Genomic DNA, 21,824 nt, shown 5'->3' with positions numbered 1-21,824 from the left:
CATTGGTCGTCAGAGTTATTATTTGAAAAAAAACTTTAAATTCTATCAATTTTCGTGGCGGTTTGTCAAACCACCATCACAGTTGGACTCCCCTCATTGAAGCACACAGTGCCCAACCAGGTACGGCCCAAAACGGCCACCGGATATGGTCGTTTTAATACAGTAACATTGGTTGCCCAGTGTTACCAATGTTACTATTTCAAAACAGTAACATTGGTCGGCTAGTGTTACTATTTGGAAAAAACTTCTGATCCGGTTGATTTTAACGGCGGTTCGTCATACCACCACTACCATTAGAATCCCCTCACTGAGACGCATAATGCCCAGTCAGGTATGACCCAAAATGGCCACCGGATATGGCTGTTTTAAAATAGTAACATTGGTCGGTTAATGTTACTATTTCAAAACAGTAACATTGGTCGGCCAGTGTTATAATTTGAAAAAAAAACTTCAGATCCGGTCGATTTTGATGACAATTTGCAATACCACCATCACCATTAGACTCCCCTCATAGAGACGTATAATGCCCAGTCATATTTGGACCAAAACGACAGTCATAAAAATATATGAGAGAGAGAGAAAGACGTAGTAAAGAGAGATTCAGTAGGAGAGAGAAAGTTATTGTGATGGGAGAGATATGCAATAGGAGAGAGAAATTTATTGTGATAAGATAGAGATGCAGTAGAGAGAGAAGATGTAGTGAGATAAGAGAGATGTAGCATATAACAAGAGATAAATTCATATTAGATCTAATCCTCTTTGAAAAATGACAAAAAATGAATAAGATAAAATTTAAATTATTTAAATATTATAACAAATAAAAATGGACTTATGAGGGATAAAGTTTTTTGGAGTGGACATAGATGTCGAACAGTTTTAAAAGTGGTATTAATATGTCATTTTTCATCTTTTTAATGATGAAGAACCATTGTTATTTTCAATTTTTCATTGATAAATATCTTTAATCTTTTCTTTTTGGTTGTTGTTAGGGTCAGAAATTGATTTCTATTAACAGTCAATGGCTTGTACCAAAAGTAAAAAACAAAATCAAACTCACCTAATAGGGAACAACAATGCAACAAATAATTTGACTTATAGTAACCAAACATACACTAGGGTCCAACATTAATATTATCAAATATAGAGTTAATTTGGTCATCCTTTGATGTTACACTTGAAGACCCAACAGGAAGCAAAGTTTCTGTCTACACGTCTAATGTTGAGCTAGTTTGAATTAATGGTAAAGATAATTATATAATGGTTGAATTTGAGAATATTATATAGGTCAAAGACTTGTCCCACCAGGAACCATTGGTTTAGTTAGAAGAATGTCAGTATATCTGTCACAAACAATAAATTCACTCTAAAGTCACATATTATACCAAAACAAATTTGTGTAAATTCACTCTAAAGTCATATATTACACCAAAACAAATTTGTGTAAATTCACTCTAAAGTCATATATTATACCAAAACAAATTTGTGTAAGATACAATTAACTTTCATGAAACACCGAGCCATTAGTTGAAGTATTAAGGATGATGTGTATTACCCTGATGATTAGGGTTCGATTCGAATCCCTCTCTCCCGTTTCAAAAAAATAATAATCAAGTTTCATGAAACAAAAAAGAAACAATAAACTTTTATTGATATTGACAAGAAACACTATCTCATAAAAAAAATGAAAATACAAACAATTACATATATAAATCTCCAACAAAAGAATTTATAATCTACATAAGTAGGTGTTGTTCTTCTAGCAAGGTGATTGTGATGATGATGCCAAGCTGCAAGATCAGAAGACAAAAAAGAAAATGTTAAATTTTAAGCCAAAATTGAAGAATTAGAACCACATAAAGATTAATTATTTCTAAATCACATTTTGAGTACTTACTCTAGAATCTCTTTCCAATAGGGGTCACTGGTTCCATCTCCATCATCCAAGAATCTCTCCAAATCTTCAAAGAAATCGTTATCGGCAGGCGAGACAGCGGCGGAGAGGAGAGATGTTGGGGTGCTGCTGCTCTTGTTTTGCACAGGAGAGGCTTCAACCAATGCAGGAATTATGGTTTCTGTTTTAACATCTAAAGAAGCACTCCCCAAGCTTTTATTGTGGGTTTCAGGGTTATTTAGGCCAAACCCACCTTCAAAATATGCCCCAATATTAAATTCTGACTCATTAGATATTGCCTGAGGTGGTACACTAAGTGGGTTATTAAACAAACCCTCATGAGGTTTACTAATGGAGGAAGCAATCAAATTGACAAGGTTAGGGTTTTGAGGTCCTGAAGAAAGCAGTGTGGTTGAAGAGTTCATAAGCTGCAATAGATTTTGCAATAACTGAATTTGAGCTAGTTGAACATTATTATTCTGCCATGGACTAATAATGCTCATTGGATTGGCGAATTGGGCGGTTGAAAGAAGCTGAGAGAGATTGAGGAGATGATTGAGATCTGTTCTGGGTTTGTGGGTGTTTGGATCAATCCCCATTTGAAGTAGTTTCTTCCTAATTTGGGTGTTCCAAAAGTTCTTTATTTCATTGTCTGTCCTCCCTGGAAGATGACTTGCAATCCTTGACCACCTGAAAAATCAAAATCAAGTGAAATTGAAAATTTGATAATTTGGTTTGAAATGGATTTCCAATCATTTGTATTCGTTTCTTTTTTGTTTGATTGAAATATCGAATAGAATAAAGCAAAATAAGAAGAATTTTCTTATCATTTGTAATAAAATTTCATTAAAATTAAATATAAAAATAATTTGAAGAACGATCACATACTTGTTTCCAAGAACTGAATGGAGTTTGATGATGATTCGCTCTTCGTCCTCCGTAAAGTGTCCTCTCTTGATGTCTGACCTCAAATAGTTTGTCCATCTGAGTCTGCAACTCTTGCCACACCTATTCAATCCCGCTTGTTTTGGGATTGATTTCCAATTCACATGGCCATTTCTGTTGATGTAATCAATCAGCTTTTGATCCTCCTCAGGTGTCCATGGCCCTTTCTTTATGTTATGGTCATCACAACATGGAGACCTCATTGTTGTTTTTTGTTGTCAAGGAAGCAACAAACAAACCACAACAAGTTTAGTTGATTTCTTTGCAAACCTTGGCGAGACATGCATGATTTATATACATGGTTGCATGGGAAAAGTTATTCAAACAATGATGTCACTCTCATTTCTTTCTTTTGGTCTTTGTTTGAGTTGTGTCTCTTAGGGTTTCAAAAACAAGGTAAGAAGGGATGTAGTCTAGCAACCAAATTGGCATTATTCATCAAATAGAGATATAAGATCTTGGTTAGGTAGTGTAATATGTCATGTAATATTGGGGAAGCTAGCTAAGGGTTGAATGTTCATAAAGCAGACAAATGGTTGATCAGGCCGCCATTTCCTATTCTCAATATTCTCTTTTTAATTTTTATAAATATGTTGTTTCTAAAGTTATTTCATAACAATCGTCATGGCGTGTTTACGCAATGATAATGTCATGTGTTACGTTGCAACTTTAAGTCTACACCAACGTAAAAACAGTTGTATTTGATTTTTATCTGTCACGTCGCGGATTTGATTATCCGATTACAAAGTTGAAACATTTGAATATTCAGTTGTTAAGTTGGAAGATGGTCAATCTTTCAGTCACCAAAAATTACATTAACCCTCCTTTAGTCCAGAAATTATTCATAGCTTCATTCTAAATATATAGATGACATTTACATATATCTTCTTTTACCTTTTACCTTTCTTTCATTCTTTGTACTCATGAAGATAATTTGTTGCTGCACACACACATATAGGCATGTGCCTCAAATATATGTGTCTATATACATATATATAGAGAGAGAGAAAGAGAGCCTACAGTACGTATGTATGAAGTTTGAAATGCAATTTGATGCAGTGTAGTCCATTGTTAAGACTACTTTAAGTGTTCAAAACAATAGGTACACAACATTATCTATTTTAATTTGTTTTTCTTCTCAACTCATATATATCCTTTGAATATTATATATATGTGTGTGGGTGTGTGTGAGACAGATGACACTAGTGTGTGGTATCTCATAAAGGTCTCGAGTTCGAGCATCCCCATCCCCATCCCCATCCCCATCCCCATCCCCTGTATTCAAAATGCATATATATGTGTGTATATATAGAATTCTCTAACAAATTAATTTAAGGTAATCCTAATTCCCTTCATGATTTACGTCATTACAAAAGTCATCATTTTTGTCACTCTCTTATGAATCTGCTATGGGAACCAATAATTAACGATATATATAATTTTATATGGTTGATCAACCAATCAATATAACAAACCCATTAGTCTTTCAATGTCAAAGAATAAGTCATATTATAAGAACTATATATATATGTGTGTGTGGATGAAGATCAAAATTAACTAAAAATTAGTTGTTTGATTTTGATTTAACTTGATTATTATTGGAAGGAACATAGAAAATGAGAAATCTTGAAAGTCCACTATCAAAAAACTACCTTGATTAGTTGTTTTCTTACCTCACAAGTAGTTCCTATTCCAAAATTCAGCCAAGTGACCTCACCTTAAATTTGCTTCCACATTCATCAACAAACATTAGGAGATAACTATGCAGATTAGCTTATAAACTACATAATTGTTGCATTGACATCTGGCCTTGTGTTCAAAATGACACACCACAACACAACCTCTCTATGCAGTTTTTGTGCATGAACTTGTTCTTGAAATTCCCAACGCTTTGGGTTTACTGGTTCACTTTGAATACATTGAACCTGCACGACTTTGTTGTTCTGAGTCGTCCCACTTAATGATACTTGAGCCCAGAAAAGGTCATATTGATGTGTGAGGAGTTGGGTTTGTCTATAAACCACTCAATTGGATTATGGCAAGCCGATGTGTGATTTAAGTCTCAGACACTTATGAGCTTAATTTTGCTTTCTGTTGCTGCTATTTGATGCATGCACATGATTACTTGGAATGTAAGTTGGTTTTTTCTTCCAATTTTGGTTTCAGGTCATTTGTTGTATGGCATCAAAAGGGGTTGAACTAATCTTGCTAAATTTTCAACTTTCTTACCTTTTTCATGGAGTTTACTTATCAAACTTGGTTTCTTTAGATCTAGCTTAGAAGCTCGAAAAACAATAATAGTCAATTAGTGTCATAACTTTGACAATGAGAAGAGATTAGTACAAATAAAAGACAATTAACTACTAATATCCCCCCCCCCCTCCACTTCAAAGTTCAAAGCAACTTCCAAGAAGTTCGTTGTCGTAAAATATTAGTATTCTATTTTGTAAATAATGTTACACAAGTAACAACCTTCTCCAATAGATCTTATGTCGTCACTTGTGAATATGAATCTAATAAAGTGAAGAAGAAATAATTTCTAATTAGGCACTTGCACATGCGATTAACCGCTTTTGGATCGAATTCCCACTTTCTAGGGATCGAACTCTAACTCTCAGGTTTTGAGACGGACGCACATGATGTATGTGAAATCGTGGACGCGCCCCACATAATCAATATGAATTTGTGTGCATCAATCACAGTATTAAGGATAGCTGAGACAAAAAATACTGGAATCCGTATGACTGTTACTTTTGTTTCCCTCAATATTCATTCTCAAGAATCTAGCCAGAGAGGTCAGCATCATCTGACCAGGAGAACAACTGTTTTTTTTTTTCTTTTCTTTTTTTGAACAAAAAAATATTGTACAGAGTTCTTCAACAATGGTATGATTTATTATGTGCTCAAAAAAAAAAATCCCATTCATGACTTGGGAATTCAACTTACCGTTGATTAAATAATGAGCTGTTTTGCTTTCTGTTGTTAGTGTTTTTCATAGTTGCTTCTGCTGAAGGTTGACCAGCTTACAATATGCTCTTTCCTTGTGCTGTATAAGACTATAATCAGTTCCTTGATCTATTACTCTTCCATTTTGAATAACTGATATTTCGTCTGCGTTCTTTATAGTGGATAATCTGTGTGCAACCATGCCGGTTCAATCGGTTTTGATCAGTACGGTTCAACTTGATATTTTAAGTTGAATCGTATCGGTGAAGGGTCCGATGTCCGCTTTAACCGGTTGAACCAATATGTATCGACCGATATTTAAAACATGACTTCAAATTCATCCTTTAATATATGATGTGATGGTGGTACATTTTCAATTTTTCTATGCTAATAAACAAGAAATGATATAAATTGCACAATTGGTGATCAACTAAAGAACAAGATCAGGTGCATATGTTTTCTATTCGTTTATTCTCCGTTTGAGTATAAAAAGAATAGTTCTTTGAGATAATGAGATGTATCCGGAATAGGACTAGGTGGGCATTACCCATCATAGTCCCACATCGCTCGATGATGTGATGGTTGTGTGACTTATATGGGGCTTCGCGTTCCTCCAAGCCAACCGGATTTGAAAGTAATGACGTGTCTTGTCTTTGAGCCTCCCTTGCGCTTACTTTGAAGTGATGTGTTTTTCCTTCCTCTACTCCCTATTTACCGTATAAAACAGAACAAGATCAGACCGTGTCTTGGATGATTGCCCGTTAAATAAAAAACAAGAAGGCAGGTCTTCCTCGTCTGTCCGGTTTACTTTGGACATCAACGAAATTAAGAACACAAATAACTTAGGAGCTAAGGTGCTGCCTTGCTGTTTTTTAGAATATAGGAAAATCCAAAAAAATATGGAATATAGGCCATGGTTCATTGTTTGTGCTACTAAACTTATCATTGGGTTAACGACTTAATGTAACTTGACGTGACGCAAGAGTTCTAACTCGATCACCGAATGTTCAAACATTCAAACTTGATTACTTAAAATTCAAATTTGTTCCAATTTGGTAACTCGGTTAGATTTTCTCATTTTCAGACAATCAACCAGCATACATGACATGACGAGTAAACTGAATAGAAAATCGTCCACCACGATGACAGCGCTGACTTGGCAATAATCGTGCAGCAATTTCTTCCCCCAAATCCCGAATTCCATTATCAAAATCACAAATCCTCTTCGCCTCTTGTGCAAGAAAAACTTAAACTCTCAATCATGATAATCTCAAACATTTCATTTCATACCTAGTTACACAACTTAGTCAAGAATATGAGCCTGGTAGCCTCATTCAAATCGGTCTTTTGTTTTGATGCTCAAGCTTAATCACAGAGACAATCCTATAACCTGATATAAGAAACTAACATAAGCAATACAATCTAAGTCTCTAATGTCGCCACAAAATCTGAAGTCTACTGAAAAGCTAATTTTTACTATACTAATAACAATGCACAACAATTCCCGTACGTCGAATCTATATCCAGCGAAAGCTTAGAGGCTCATTAGTTATTCAAGCAAAGGCCATTTCTTGATGCAGAGCACAAAGTGCATTTACTATCCGTCGATACTTACTCGTGGAGGTTCTTGGGAAGCGTATCGAGCAGCCTGCTCGGAAGCATTGGCAAGGCCTTGCAGCATTCTTAAAATATCAGTTGTGTCTTCCAAGTAGTACTTGGCCCTGCTTGGTTTCTGCCCCACAGTGCAAGCAAACACTTCGGCAACTGGTGAGAGAGATGGACCGTCCCTGGCACTCATTATCACCTCGAACATATCCTCGTCAGACCGATCATCCCCAATACACAGAACGAAATCTGGCAGCATTCCCTTCTGTTGCATCGTTGAGAGGAGACATTCCGCTGCGAGACCTTTGTTTACACCCTATTGGGGAGGTAAACAGAACATAAGGGGTAATAATAGTTCTATAAACCTCATGTAGACAGATTTTTTTTTCTAACATACAATGACAGAAAGGAATGCATGCACCACGAACCTGAGGTTTAACTTCTACAATGTGCTGACCACTCTTGACAGAAACTGGCTCGTTGGCAAGGACACTTTCTAGGTGATCTAGAAGTTCCTTAGACTGGCACGAGCCAAAATCTGGATCGGCGTATTGGTAGTTCCAAACAAGAGCACTCTCTTTGGCCTCGATCATGGAACCATCAGTTGTTTCCGTGTACAATTTCATTACCGGTTCAGCAATCTGCTTCCAGTCGAAATCTGGGACTGAAACACAAGTTTCCCAGTCTGCATCGCTGTTTAGCCTGTAAAGAGAGGACACTCAACTCGGATATTACTGAGCCTATTATGGTCGGTTAATGATTTGCATTTGTTTCATATTCCACGAACCAAATCAACCTAAATTAGATACTACATTGAAGGGGGAAAAAAAGAAGCAGCAGAAGAATTAGGGTTATATAGAAGAACAGTGGTTTAATTGCAACATAAAAGTCAGAGGTTCATATCATGGAAACAACCTCCACAATGTGGGGCAAACATTGTGTGTATACTTGCCCAATCCAGCGACCACCGCTACTGTGGAAGCATCATGCACTGGATGTTGTTTCTTTATTCAGAAAGAACAAAACTGACTTATTATTAATTCCAAAGGAAGAAAAGAAAAAGGACTTGAAAGTGTTGATGATAACAATCCTTTTGTCTTGTTCCTTAATGCCAACAAACCAGTTCATCAGTACTTGACTTTGAATTTGGCAAGTCGAGTATGATGAAATGTTTAAAATAACAGCCATCAAAAGAAACTGAACAGGTATATAACACCGGCATTAACACGTTCCAATAAAGCAGTAAGACATACCGAGTTTCCAGGCAAACACCAACATAAAACTGCCATCAATCCTTTTAAACTTGGCTTAACTACAATTTCAGAGGACAATTTGTGGACCATGTGACTTTGAGTTTGATGTTGCTTGTTTTTAACCTACTTATGTTTACCTGTAATAACTTAATTTCTTAAGGAGAACAAACTAAAAATAATGAATACAAGCCATGCGTACTTAGCAGTGACTCAACCTCAACCTCACTGATTCTAATTAAGCTGCCAGTCTTTTTACTTTTAGCTCTCCTTTTTCTAATTAAATCATGTTGCCACTTTTCCCATAACTGAGTCAAGACTACTGACCAGAGCTTGATCATTTATTTCTAATGACCACCACTGTACTGGCGTACAAGCACAAGCTGATTATGTAGTAGAGATCTTAAAAAAAGATAACATATTCAAGTGGTGAATGACAATAGCGAACTTAAAGTAACAACTAAAGAGGTAGAGGGGAAAGGAACTTACCTCAAAAAATAACCATGCTCTGCTGCGATCCCAAGTTTTTTGCATGAGGAAAACCATTCAGTTAGAGTCTTTCTGTCTTTCCCGCTTACAAGGAAGACAACATTCTTTGGGTCTTTGCTCAAGTTGTTCAATATTCCAACTGCCTCTGTATTAGGAGTCGCAATTATCGAACCTGAAGGCATCATAGCACCATCATAATCCAGAAGGATTGCTCGATTTTTTGTTCTCTTATAAGCTGAAACAATATGATCGACTGAGAGTTTTCTGAAGTTTGGATCCAAAGTAATGACTCGAAACCCCAAACCAAAACCAATTCCCCAGCACCGCCTTCTAACATGATCCCTACAAGCCCTTTCAAGATCTTGCAAAAAGCTCCGTGCCCAATATGCAACATCATGTGTACTGACATATCTATAGTGCTTTTCGTGTCGCATTTGTTTTTCTTGCTCAGAAGTTACGAGGGCAGACTCCATTGCTTCAGCTACAGCATCAATGTTCCACGGATTTACTCGAATTGCCCCACTCAGTGAAGGGGAGCATCCAATAAATTCAGAAACTACCAGCATGCTTTTTTTTGGGGTTGATGGGTTCAGCTCCAATGTTTCGTCCAGCTTCTCATTTCCTTGACGGCATATAACATACTCATACGGTATGAGATTCATCCCATCTCTCACCGCTGTAACAAGACAACATTCAGCAATTACATAATAAGCAATGCGCTCATAGAATTGAAGAGGGGTATCTATCAACACTACTGGTGCATATCCTGGCTGTCCAAATTTCTCATTAATCCTCCTCACTGTGGCTTTAGTTTCAGATTGAACTTCCTGTACATCCTTGCCTCGACCTCTTGCTGGATTTGCAATTTGAACCAAAACAACTTCACCTCTTTTGTCAGGACGTTGCATGAGCAACTGCTCCATGGCTAAGAGTTTCAAGCTGATCCCTTTAAAGATGTCCATGTCATCAACCCCAAGCATCACAGTTCGACCTCTAAATTGATCTCGTAACTCTGAAACTTTAGACTCAGTATCAGGAAGATTCATCACAGCTTGGAGCTGGCCAATATGAATTCCAACAGGAAGAATCTTAATGCTCACAGTGCGACCATAATATTCAATCCCTATATAACCTCGCTTAGATTGATAAGAAAGACCGAGCATTCTACTACTACAGGAGAGGAAGTGCCTGGCATAATCAAAAGTATGGAAACCAATTAGGTCAGAGTTCAGAAGCGCTCTAAGAAGTTCATCTCTTACAGGAAGGGTTCGATATATTTCAGATGATGGGAATGGACTATGGAGGAAGAATCCAAGCTTCACTCTATTAAACCTTTTCCTTAAAAATGTTGGCAAGACCATCAAATGGTAGTCATGAACCCAGATATAATCATCATCCGGACTAATCACTTCCATTACTTTGTCTGCAAATATCTTGTTCACAGACAGATAAGCTTGCCAGAGGGACCTGTCAAACCGGCCACCAAGATCTGGAGACATAGGAAGCATGTAGTGGAATAAAGGCCATAGATGCTGCTTGCAGAATCCATGATAGAATTTACTGAAAAGTTCTGGAGGAATGAATGCTGGCACACATTTGAAGCTTTCAAGCAAAATTTGGGCTACCTCATCTTGTTCACTGGGATCAATGTCTTCTTTAAGAGAACCAACATAAATGACTTCTACATCATCTGTAAGGCCATCTTTGAGTTGCAAGAGAAGCGAGTCCTCATCCCAGCTAAAGCTCCACTTGCCACCACCATCCGAAATTCGATGCGCTCGAAGTGGAAGCTGGTTTCCTACAATGATCATCCTTTCTTGAGCGATAGACGATGGAGCATCCGAGCCAACGCTATTGCAGTTGTCATCATCTGCCTCATACAATGATCCAGCAAAAGTTGCCACACGAGGAAGCCTCTTCTTCTCACGAGCAAAAGTCGGGTAATCACCAGAAGTAAGATCTAGGAGGTTAGAGTAAGACCTTGAAACCATTGTGACACCAGGCGATGTACTTTCTACCGAAAGAGTAACTTAAGGACTACGCCGATGCCTCACCAAATCCAAGTCTACAGAGAACAAGCCCCACAAAACTAAATTAGAAAAGAATTACAAACAATGATTCAAATTTAGAAGCAAAACAATGGAAAACACCCAAATTCTAGAAAATGCAAATTTTCAGAATGAAATGTGTTGCCTGCAAATGGGAGATACTTGAACTGCATAGTAACTGGGGAAAAAAAAACAATGTTCCACAATTCAGAATTTTGAAAGCCTTAATTCGCATCTAAATCCTTTACATTTCACAAGATTTTTTTAGGGGATTTTCTCCTAACTTGAGCGTACACCTTTGTGTTTTCAAACAATCAACAACTTAAATTGAAATCAAGGCCTGAATATAAAAAGCCAAACATCCAGAGCTAAAATAAGTAAATCCATATTGATCTAAAAGTGAGTGTGTCTCTGAGGAACGTGTATGGAAGCACCCAGATGCTAAATCTTACAAAACAAGGTCACATAGGGAGAAGGATTACCTCGAGTTCACCGAACACAAAACCCAAAACAACAAAAAAAAATTCAAGATAGCCTATTTTGAACAGTTTGATCAAAATATCTCGATAACGTCCAAATGCAAAACAAACCCATCTCAACTATGACAAAGCACAGATTCTACTGATATAGACAGAACAGATAGAGCAAATACATAGAGCATGCTCAAATCTCAAAGAAAACCAAAAAAATGGAGGATTGTTGATATATGAGCCCAAATTAGCAGAACGCAACTTGGAGATTGGACAAGTAAAACACCCAATAAAAGAGAGTTCTCTATTGTAGTGAAGGAGAAGGGAAAGAACTTACCTTTCGAGCTCAGAGAGAAAGAGAGAGAGAGTGAGTTGAAAACTTTTAGAGAGAGAGAGAAACCAAAAGATTCGTCCTTCAAATGGTTCCTCTCTTTTCCTCTGGTCGCTTAGAGTGGCAACTAGCAGATCTTTTTTTGCTTTTCTTTTCTGTGTCTACCATTCATCACTCCGTATGATAGTTTCCCTTCACACACATCAAACAACAAGGATTCCTTTGCTTAAAAAACTCTCTCTCTGACTCTCTCGCTCCCCAAGTACTTCAGATACTGTTTAGAGTGACCAGTGACGAGTGAGGGGTGACATAACAGAGGAAAAAAAGCTCCGACTTTCTCACTTAAGCATGGTTAACTGCTGATAATTATACCTCAAATCATATATTAACTAACCATTTGAGCTCGAAATATAATACATACACTTTACTTTACACCATTTTTATTTTATTATTTTCTTACTGAGTGTGGGTAGTGGAATCAATCCACTGTTGAAGAGAAGTGTATCCTCACCCCATTTTAATAATAATCTCACCCTTCAATCATTGGTTTGTAGGAAGTTTAGGAACCCAGAGTTTGATTTGAAGGAAGAAGCTTTGTGGGTCGTTGAGATTTCCACCGTTCAACTCACGGTCACTGCGAACAACACATGTCGGCTTGCACATCCCCAATCAAAACAAGCCGTTGTCATTTGTCAGAGAGATTATTACATGATACAAGGAGGACCCCATTAAAATTTTTAATTAAAAAAAATGATTTTGCTGCATTTGTTTTGGTCATCAATATTGGGAATCAAAATTATTTAGCTTACGCATCAATTGCAAATTGTAATGCTAAAATAATGTTAATAATGGTATAATGTCAAAATGTCAAAATGTGGGCCCCATGTTCTCTCTTATAAACCTACTTACAAGGAAAAGAAAACTCATATCATATATACAAGCTCAAACTTATCAACCCAAGCGATATGAGATATTTCACACTCCCCACATGTGTGAGGTGTACATTCAATAGCTCAACATGTGGAGTATAGTGTACTCATCTAGACCCCGCTCTGATACCATGTCAAAATTTGTGAGCTCCATGTTCTCCTTTGCAAACCGGCTTACAAGGAGAAGGAAACACACATCACCTATACAAGCTCAAGCTTGTCAACCCAAGCGAAGTGAGATATGTCAGACATAATTTAAGCTTTAGAAGTACCAATGAAAACCACTTTATGTAAATTAATTATAATGTCATCATCATTAGATTAAAGTTAACTTTAGACATAATCAATGGAGTATGGGAATTATGACCTGGTTTATAGTGATTCTAAAACAAAATGCTTCTATTGGATTCTTTTTATATTTGCTTTAAGCACAGCAATATGACCCTATCTCATAATAATATTCTGTTTTAGTGTTCATGGTTAATTAAATATTAAAAGGTTAGGTTGACTTGGCAAATTCATAATTAATTTAGTTTCAAATAATGTCATGATTAAAATGTTTGTTTTTCATCAAAATTAATTTAGTTTCAAATAGTGCCATGATTAAAATTGTTGTTTTTCATCAATAAACATAATGAACTAAATTGATTGAATGACAACCACTCAAGATGATCGAGTTAGCTGGGATGAATTCTTCCAATTGGGATATTCAAGTTCAACTCTCCACGTAGTAATCTTGAGATTTATGATCAGATATTTGAGAAGAATGAGGTGATCTAAGTATCCGAGATTTATAAGGGTCAAAGACTCATGATTTCTCGTCATAAAAAAGATATCTGAATGACAAATGACCATATGATATTTGTTTGCCCTTTTGAGACATCTATTCACTTATTGATCCAACCTCATTATCATTCACAATTAAAAAAAAAACAAAAAACACTTGAAAATGATTGAAGTAAGAGTTGTCCCACACATTTTTCCAATAATGCGTGTGACGTTCAAGCTTAGGCAATTTTTAAGAAATCAAATTTGCTTGAAGGACCATATGCATTTTTATTTGCCCTTTTGAGACTTCTATTCACTTATTGCTCCAACCTTTATTGTAATTCGTAATAATAATAAAAACAAAAACACTTCCTAATAATAATAAAAACAAAAACACTTGAAAATGATTTAAGTAAGACTTGTCTTGTCCCTCACACTAGTCGCCTCTATGGCCCATCAACTCTCTATGCATTTATTTCAGGATAATTTAATATCCTCACCTCCCTCACTGTTAAAACCCATGATTCCTTAGAGTTGGGAGAGTGAGACTAGTTGGTAACTTGAGTACTCACTCTCCCAACTCTAAGGAGTCATGGGTTCTAACAGTGAGGGATGTGAGGATATTAAATTATCCTGAAATAAATGCGTAGGGAGTTGATGGGTTGTAGAGGCGTGAACCAGAGTCGCGATCTTGCCTAGCCCGAAATGCACAATACCCTAGGTGTGGATTGAATGGGTCCTCAGACCCAGAAAAATCCCCCACAGATTTTATCTCAATGTTTTGGATAATTGTGATACATATTGGTTAGTTGAGATAAAGCTCATTTATCTATTAATTTTTAAAATCTCTTCTGGTGATAACACATTTATCTTAGATACATCTGTTTATCATTAGGTAATCCCTTTGGAGATTTAACAAACTGATTGATAAGTTAGATTAAATCATGATCATATTGTCTTCAATCAACTTATCTGTGAGTTACAGGTTGTACAAATACACAAGTTGCTTTTCAAGAAGATTATCGAAGCAATTGAGAAATTAATTTCTGAGATCTTGTTCAATGTTTGTGTCTTTTGTTTCCTTGTTTCATATTCTCTTGTATTCAAGTGATAGATCAAATGTATAGGATCAAGAGAGAGTTTAGTTGTGAGAGAAAATCACCATAAACACTTGAGAGATTTTTCTGGTGGATTCTTGATTAGAAGACGGTCACTTGAAGATCCGTGGTGCACTCTAAGGTTGGTTCGAGTTTGGTGGATTCCGAGCAAGATCGTCTCAATGCAAATCCTTGGTGGATTCTAAGGTACATTACAATTAAGATGGACTCCAACTGTTGAAACATACACTAGATAAAGGTGGGTTGTAATTCAAAGGATTAGAGTATTTATATGAGTTAGGTTCTATTCTTTGCAATATTTTTTAATACATAGTATATTGTTTTAAAGATTAATCACTATATAAACTCGAGATTTTCTTCATTTTGTGTTTCCTCGTAAAAATTACGGTGTTCGATTATTATTTATTATTCCACATGTTTCGAATAATCTTTGCGAACACACAAACTTTCAAAGAATGTTTACTCCAAACGCCCAAAAATTATGTAATATTTGCATGCATAATAGTATAAAATTATTTTTGTTAAAATAAAAATTTATCATTCCTTCAGAAATTGTATATTCAGATGTATTTGTTGATTTGTTCATCTTAGAGAGAGAGTATCATAGTTTTGAGAATTGAGACTTTCAAGGGTTATACATTGGGTTGTTGGCGACAATGTTCCACTTTAGATATACTATTGTTATCAAGTCTTATTCATCCACAGGATCCGTGGCGCAATGGTAGCGCGTCTGACTCCAGATCAGAAGGTTGCGTGTTCGATTCACGTCGGGTTCAAATCCCAATCCAAAGTGGATCTTTTTTACCCTTAGGGGGGTCATTCTGCTTGGGCCTGGGCTTCTTGTCAATAAAAGCCCAAAGAAAAAGTCTTAAGAGGCGGGCAGCAAGAGTGTAAGCACAACACTCGTGAATTATTCTCCTTGTTTTAGGCTATTTTTGTTTCTTTTAAATGCACAAAATCATCTATCACAGCGGTTGGGCCCCAGTGTACGAATTGTTCTGGAAGTGTACTCTTATCAATTGGTATCAAAGCAGTTCGATACAAACAGGCCCAGCGTGAGCACTGCTCATGTTAGTCCAATCCCACAAGAAAATCTGACGTTCTGATTTAGAAGTGCTAAATCCATCCTTATAACTAACATTTCTGCTTCTAACAGATTGATTATTCAAGCAATCCACAACGAACCCCAAGCTCAATCCAAAACGAGGACACCCATGTGCACTATAATCGTATCGAATAAAAAGCTTCATAAGGAAATAGAAAAATATTTAAATTTTAAATACAATACCATTAATAACGCGAAACCATGCCCAATACTAAAATCTAACTGAATCTTCTCTAGATGGTTCAATCAAGTTTTGTATCCTATAAATTTTAGTTTGTCTCCTCTACTTTTCTTTCATTTTCTTGAGTACCAAACAGAGAACTAACGATTTCAAGAAAATAGAGGAAAAGAAGACCTACCGTTTGAGATAAACTTTGGCTTGGAGAAATCCAATATCCTCGATGATCAAAACGATATAGTGCTCCGACAATTCCACCATTGTATCGTGGTTGCAGAATTGGACATTATCGATCTGGCATACTAGATCGGGGGCTCTGGCTCTGTCGTCGACGAGCTCATTCTTTATGGTCTTCCCGCCAAAGTCTCTCACATGAAAGCCATGTGATGATGAAGCGTGGGGGTGGACTGTCTAGTAACCCTACGAGCGAGCCTGAACGTGCACTTGTGCTCCTGTGATGGGACAATCGTTGTCTTGATAAGTTTGATGAGTACAATCATGAATTAACCCGTACATTCCCAAAATAATGCACTCTTTAGAGGTTTTCTTCCACACATGTCTAAATTAAAATATTCCTAGACAACAAATTGCTCTAATTGGATAAATTAAAATTGATTTCGGTTTGATTACGTCAGTTGTTATCCTTCATTCCGCTGATAATGCCTACACAATAGAAAACGTGAGTTAAAAGGAACTCGAAAATGTGGTTGGAAAGATCTCTCCGATGCTTAGATCAGTATACTATCAAACAAGAAATACTTGTAACTCTCTCTAACAAAACATATAATATTATAATATTTTATATGGCGTTGGAGATTTTTTATATGGAAAACTTAGATCACCGAAACAAATTTTTTTTTGAAACAAAAATTTGGGGAGGAGGTAGGATTCGAACCCACGACCTAATGAGTGGATGATCATTTACATACAATGTGATTATCGTTCAACCAACAACTCATTTGCTGGTCACCGAAACATTTAGAAGTGAAAGAAATTATTATTTTTTTTGTGTTTGGAAAATTGTTCACCTAATCCTCAATTGTGCGATTTAAATTATCGATAATAATTGTATTTTTACTATTTGTTTACTTTTAAATATTTTAAATGCATCGTCGGTAAAAATATAAATAATCTGAAAACACGGAAACAGTAGAACCATTCGGTAATTCCAGTCATTAGTCGTCACCCAATCCGGTAAAAGTGCAAGCAGAGCAACCGGCTCGTGTCCGTTTCCTCTCAGCCGCCCCAGCTCCAACCCTATTAAACTCTTCCTTGTCATTTCTTGTGACCGTACAACAGCTTCTATTTTCTCTCTCTAAAATCTAACCAACCCTACTTTCTCTCTCCAAAATCGCGCTTTATCTGCAATTTAGGGTTATGTCCACAGTCCACCCGAATGGCATACAATGGACTCCCTCCTTCAAAACCCTAGGATCTCTCGCGATTTAAATTCGTACGTAAACACATACATTTAGATATTTGTTTGGATGGACGGAGGGAATAAAGTTGGTGGCGGAGGCAGGGATGCGTCGACGAGTGGCAGTGGAGGGTCTCAAGGGGTACCGGCGACGCCGACGCCGATTGGGAGCGCCAATGCTCCACCGCCTTTTCTGAGTAAGACTTATGACATGGTAGATGACCCTGCGACAGACTCGATAGTGTCATGGAGCCCTACCAATAACAGCTTCGTGGTGTGGAATCCGCCCGAGTTCGCCCGGGACCTCCTTCCCAAGTACTTCAAACATAACAACTTCTCCAGCTTTGTCCGCCAGCTCAACACTTACGTATGAGCCCTTCGTCCTCTCTCTTGTTCTCTTCTCAGATTTTGCTTTCTCAAAGTACATATTTTCTCAATATTGAGATTTTGATTCTCGAATTCCATATCTTTCTCGTTGTTCGGTGATATTTTTTTGATTTTGTAGTTCAAAGAATTTGATTACAGAGTAGGGTTGGCTTATTTGGTAACTGATTTATGAAGTCCATGAATCTATCGGTAATCATGTCATATAATGATCATGAGGTGTGGATTAGGGCGTCATAAGAGGATGGAGATTTGGGGAAAAATTGACAGAAAATGTTGGCACGGCTAATTTTGTTCTTATTGTGTCTGAAATTATGTTAGTCAATTTTCATCTTCAAGTTGTTGTTGCAAGATTTTTAGTTATTTTTCATCTTTAAGTAGTTGTGATTATTTTGCCTCTTGCTTCGGTTGTTTTGCATCCCGCTCATGTAGATATCATGTGGGGAAACTGTTGGATGCTGCCATACTGGTGTATCCGTGTATAGATTGTTACTAGGTGGGATTGTAGAATTTTTTGTTCTTCTCCTTTTCCTCGGGAAGGTGGGGGATATTTTGAGTGACAGTTGTTTTGTTTGCTGGGGAAATTGAGGAAGGGAACTTCGGGTATACATTCCTCAGTAAGTTAACTTTGATGATATTGTTGATCAGGTTGAAATGTTTGAGCCTTTGGGTTCACTTCGTGTTTCCTAGGTTAGGCCTAGCTTAGAGTTCACTTTTGAAAACTGCTTCAAATGTTCTGGGCATCCATTCTGGTTTTTCCCCTATCTTTAGGGAGTAGGGACTGGTTAACTGGTTTAAGAGGTGTCCCTATGTTCTGTAATTCTTCTTTCTTGTTTGTATAACTTCTCTGTGTTCCCCCTGTCTGGTTTGTGGCCATGGATTATTCATTAAAAAAATTCACATTTGAGAAAGTTGATTTCTCATCTTTCTGTTCCTCCCATCTAGAAACTTTTTATATACCTCCTTGTTAAACAGGGGTTTCGGAAGGTTGATCCTGATCGCTGGGAATTTGCAAATGAGGGATTTTTGAGAGGTCAAAAACACCTGCTTAGGAGTATAAGTCGGCGAAAACCTACACATGGACATGGCAATCAACAGCAACCGCAATCACATGGACAGAACTCTTCTGTTGGTGCCTTTGTTGAGGTTGGGAAATTTGGGATTGAGGAAGAGGTAGAGAGGCTTAAGAGGGATAAGAATGTGCTTATGCAGGAGCTTGTTCGATTGAGGCAGCAGCAGCAGGCTACCGATGTCCAGCTGCAAACCATGGTTCAACGTTTTCAGGGAATGGAGCAGCGACAACAACAGATGATGTCATTTCTGGCAAAGGCCGTGCAGAGTCCTGGCTTCTTGGCGCAGTTTGTACAGCAGCAAAATGAAAGTAATAGGCGTGTAACTGAAGGCAACAAAAAACGAAGGCTCAAGCAGGATGGCCTTGCTGAGAGTGAGCACTCTGCTGCTGATGGACAAATTGTTAAGTATCAACCTTCAATGAGTGAGGCGGCGAAAGCAATGCTCAGGCAGCTCATGAAAGTTGATTCTTCTTCCAGGCTGGAATCGTACAACAACAATATTGATGACTTCATGATTGTGGACGGTTCATCATCATCCAGTGGTGTAGACTGTGGGAGCTCTTCAAATCGTGTGTCTGGAGTGACTCTGCAGGAGGTGCCTCCAACCTCGGGCCAAGCATCATATATGCCATCTTTTACTGGAATCTCAGGGCAGGACCCAACAGCTGCCATATCTGAAATACAATCTTCTCCACAAGCTGTGACTTCTGAGAAGGTTGCAACATCTCGGTTGCCCGATGTGGGCGTGCTGGTTGGAACACAAGGTGCGCCTTCCTCGATTCCCCAGACAGATGTAATCATGCCTGAGCTCTCTCAAATACCAGAAATGGTACCAGAGAGTATGGTAGATATTCCTGGGGAAAGTTACATGGGACCTGGGACTGACAATTCTGGATTTTTGGAGCCGTCTTCGCTGGGAGAGAATGAAATTGATGGCATTAGTTTCGATCCAGATATTGATGCCTTACTGGAGAGTTCTGGCTTCTGGGACGACTTTTTGCGTAGCCCTATACCTGAGGACATTGAAGCAATCTCGTTTGATGGTAAAACCAATGGAAATGATGTGCAGCCAAAGAAGAATGTATGGGACAAATCTCAGCATATGGATCAGCTTACGGAACAAATGGGGATGCTCACTCCAGACACCAAAAAGGCTTGATTTTATTTCTGATATGTACATTTAGATTGGATCAGCGGAGGTAAACCCTTGATATAGATTGATAACCTCTTGAGTGGATGGTCCTCTTTTGCGGCTATGTGAGAAGCAGCTCATGCCTTATGTATCTGTTCGCCCTGGCTCTTTCTTGCACAACTGCAAACCCAAATTGAGGTTCTGTTTTCTAATTTTTAGATTTTGATTTCCCACCTTATATTGGGTATTCGAAAGAACTCAGCAGGCATAGCAGTGTTAAAAGGCTATAGCTTTGGTTTCTAATCCTTTTGTTGAGGTTGATGTCGTGCTTATAGGACTTGTCTTTGTTTGAGGATGACTATTCTCTCATAATGGATGCCTTTACTTGTGTTTTTACACTTTCTGACATTATTTATGGGTAAATAACTTTTTGTAATTGTTTCGATCCGGAACCTTATGAATTAGTTCTATATCCAATAATAAAACAATTTTTTTTGAATTTCGAATTGGGGATTGGATTGGCTAGGTGGGTTGGTTTTGTTTTCCAGTCGGGCAACTACCCTGAATAGATACACCTGATGGTGCCCGGCTTTGAATCTTATGAGTTCCACCAGTGCATGAACCTTTTCAAAGTGGGATTCCAATACCAGGTTATAAGTACTTCCTCCACTGATATCACCCCTGAAAGGATTCGGGGGAGAGGCGGTGCACTAGTGCGCCGGCTATTAACCTGTTCAAGTTAATAACCGTTGGATTTGGAGAGACAGATCTAATGGTTATAATTTTTCTCCACCTCTCTCTCTAACTGAAACATTCTCTCTCTTAACTTTTTTGATTTCTCCGTTTTTCAACAATGGTAAAATGTTCTTTCCAGTCCCAATCCTCCACGAGTTCCCGGCCTTGCCTCATGGCTCCTTGTGGCTAATCTGCGACCACAAACGACATACGTCAGTGGAGACAAACTCATCTAGATCTGATAGGGTCGGTATAAAGAGAATGCAGATGCAAATCAAAAAAGATTTTAGTTTTTGTATGATTGTAGTTTTCTCAGATCCACTCTCATCACTCTTAGGCCTAGTTTGGTAAGGCATTTTGAAAATAGCAGATATGCTAGTAGAAATGGTGATAGCAGAAATGATACCCGAATGCTGTGTGGTGTTTGGTTGAACTTTTGTTGGTAACATTTTTACTGAGTAGCATATATTAAATGATAAATATTTTATAATATCAATAAATTTATTTATTTATTAATTAATTTATAAAAACACATGAAGTGAGGGTATAAATGGAATAAAAAAATTAATGGAAACAATATTGACTTTTGACAGTGAAATGCTATTAAAATGCTTCATACAAATAGCATGTCAAAAGTAGCATAAAATGCTAAGTAAAATTATTTCGAATTACGTGTCAAAAAAATCGTTTGGATTGAAAGTAACAAATAGTATAAATGCTACTAAAAATGTTGATCCAAACCGGGCCATAGTTTCCTCAGATCTAGAAATGTCATCAATGAAATCGTAATGGCCGCCTCTTGTTATCTTGGATTGATGAAAGCACTGAAGTGTAGATAAGATTTTGTTTGCTTTAGTTTTTTTCTTTTTCTTTTTTTTTCCTGCAAGTAGATGAAAGCACTAGATGGAGTTTTCTGAAAGTAGAATCAAATATGTGAAATTGGTTGCTAAACATGTGAAAGAAGAGAGAGACTGAATTTGTTGGTTGGGACAAAGAAGAGAGAGTGGATT

The 21,824-nt window shown here is 37.4% G+C and overlaps 3 protein-coding genes and 1 non-coding gene across 4 annotated transcripts; 2 read left to right on the top strand and 2 right to left on the bottom strand.

Annotated features, from left to right (window-relative positions):
* Positions 1–1,630: 1,630 nt before the first annotated feature.
* Positions 1,631–3,069, bottom strand: LOC119980610 (transcription factor MYB39-like). Its single transcript, XM_038823380.1, has 3 exons — positions 2,780–3,069; positions 1,895–2,581; positions 1,631–1,787 (listed from the first exon to the last, which is right to left on the bottom strand). Exons 1-3 carry the CDS (start codon positions 3,037–3,039, stop codon positions 1,757–1,759), a joined length of 978 nt encoding a protein of 325 aa, XP_038679308.1. The 5' UTR covers positions 3,040–3,069; the 3' UTR covers positions 1,631–1,756.
* Positions 3,070–7,014: 3,945 nt separating this feature from the next.
* Positions 7,015–12,559, bottom strand: LOC119981072 (alpha,alpha-trehalose-phosphate synthase [UDP-forming] 5-like). The gene is made up of 4 exons (XM_038824057.1): positions 11,982–12,559; positions 9,127–11,191; positions 7,816–8,089; positions 7,015–7,703 (listed from the first exon to the last, which is right to left on the bottom strand). The coding sequence occupies exons 2-4, from the start codon at positions 11,115–11,117 to the stop codon at positions 7,380–7,382; spliced, it is 2,589 nt and encodes an 862-aa protein (XP_038679985.1). The 5' UTR covers positions 11,118–11,191; positions 11,982–12,559; the 3' UTR covers positions 7,015–7,379.
* Positions 12,560–15,494: 2,935 nt separating this feature from the next.
* Positions 15,495–15,566, top strand: TRNAW-CCA. The gene has a single exon. It is a non-coding gene; the product is annotated as a tRNA-Trp (tRNA).
* A 1,792-nt stretch (positions 15,567–17,358) lies between these two features.
* Positions 17,359–20,477, top strand: LOC119981080 (heat shock factor protein HSF8-like). Its single transcript, XM_038824077.1, has 2 exons — positions 17,359–17,857; positions 18,850–20,477. Exons 1-2 carry the CDS (start codon positions 17,561–17,563, stop codon positions 20,104–20,106), a joined length of 1,554 nt encoding a protein of 517 aa, XP_038680005.1. The 5' UTR covers positions 17,359–17,560; the 3' UTR covers positions 20,107–20,477.
* Positions 20,478–21,824: the final 1,347 nt, after the last annotated feature.

This window comes from Tripterygium wilfordii, chromosome 16 (assembly GCF_013401445.1).
Source record: "Tripterygium wilfordii isolate XIE 37 chromosome 16, ASM1340144v1, whole genome shotgun sequence".
NCBI classification, from domain to species: Eukaryota; Viridiplantae; Streptophyta; class Magnoliopsida; order Celastrales; family Celastraceae; genus Tripterygium; species Tripterygium wilfordii.
The sequence above is the reverse complement of the archived record's forward strand: the minus strand, read 5'-3'. Positions and strand labels throughout refer to the sequence as shown.

Bases quoted from the DNA above. Each gene is read 5' to 3' on its own strand.
- LOC119980610 (XM_038823380.1), bottom strand. From the start codon at position 3,039: ATGAGGTCTCCATGTTGTGATGACCATAACATAAAGAAAGGGCCATGG. The intron at 2,582-2,779 runs GTATGTGATCGT...TTGATTTTTCAG, and splicing joins CATTCAGTTCTTGGAAACAA to GTGGTCAAGGATTGCAAGTC. The intron at 1,788-1,894 runs GTAAGTACTCAA...CTGATCTTGCAG, and splicing joins TATTGGAAAGAGATTCTAGA to CTTGGCATCATCATCACAAT.
- LOC119981072 (XM_038824057.1), bottom strand. From the start codon at position 11,117: ATGGTTTCAAGGTCTTACTCTAACCTCCTAGATCTTACTTCTGGTGAT. The intron at 8,090-9,126 runs GTAAGTTCCTTT...CTCTCTTTACAG, and splicing joins GAGCATGGTTATTTTTTGAG to GCTAAACAGCGATGCAGACT. The intron at 7,704-7,815 runs GTTCGTGGTGCA...CCTCCCCAATAG, and splicing joins TTGTAGAAGTTAAACCTCAG to GGTGTAAACAAAGGTCTCGC.
- LOC119981080 (XM_038824077.1), top strand. From the start codon at position 17,561: ATGGACGGAGGGAATAAAGTTGGTGGCGGAGGCAGGGATGCGTCGACG. The intron at 17,858-18,849 runs GTATGAGCCCTT...CTTGTTAAACAG, and splicing joins TCCGCCAGCTCAACACTTAC to GGGTTTCGGAAGGTTGATCC.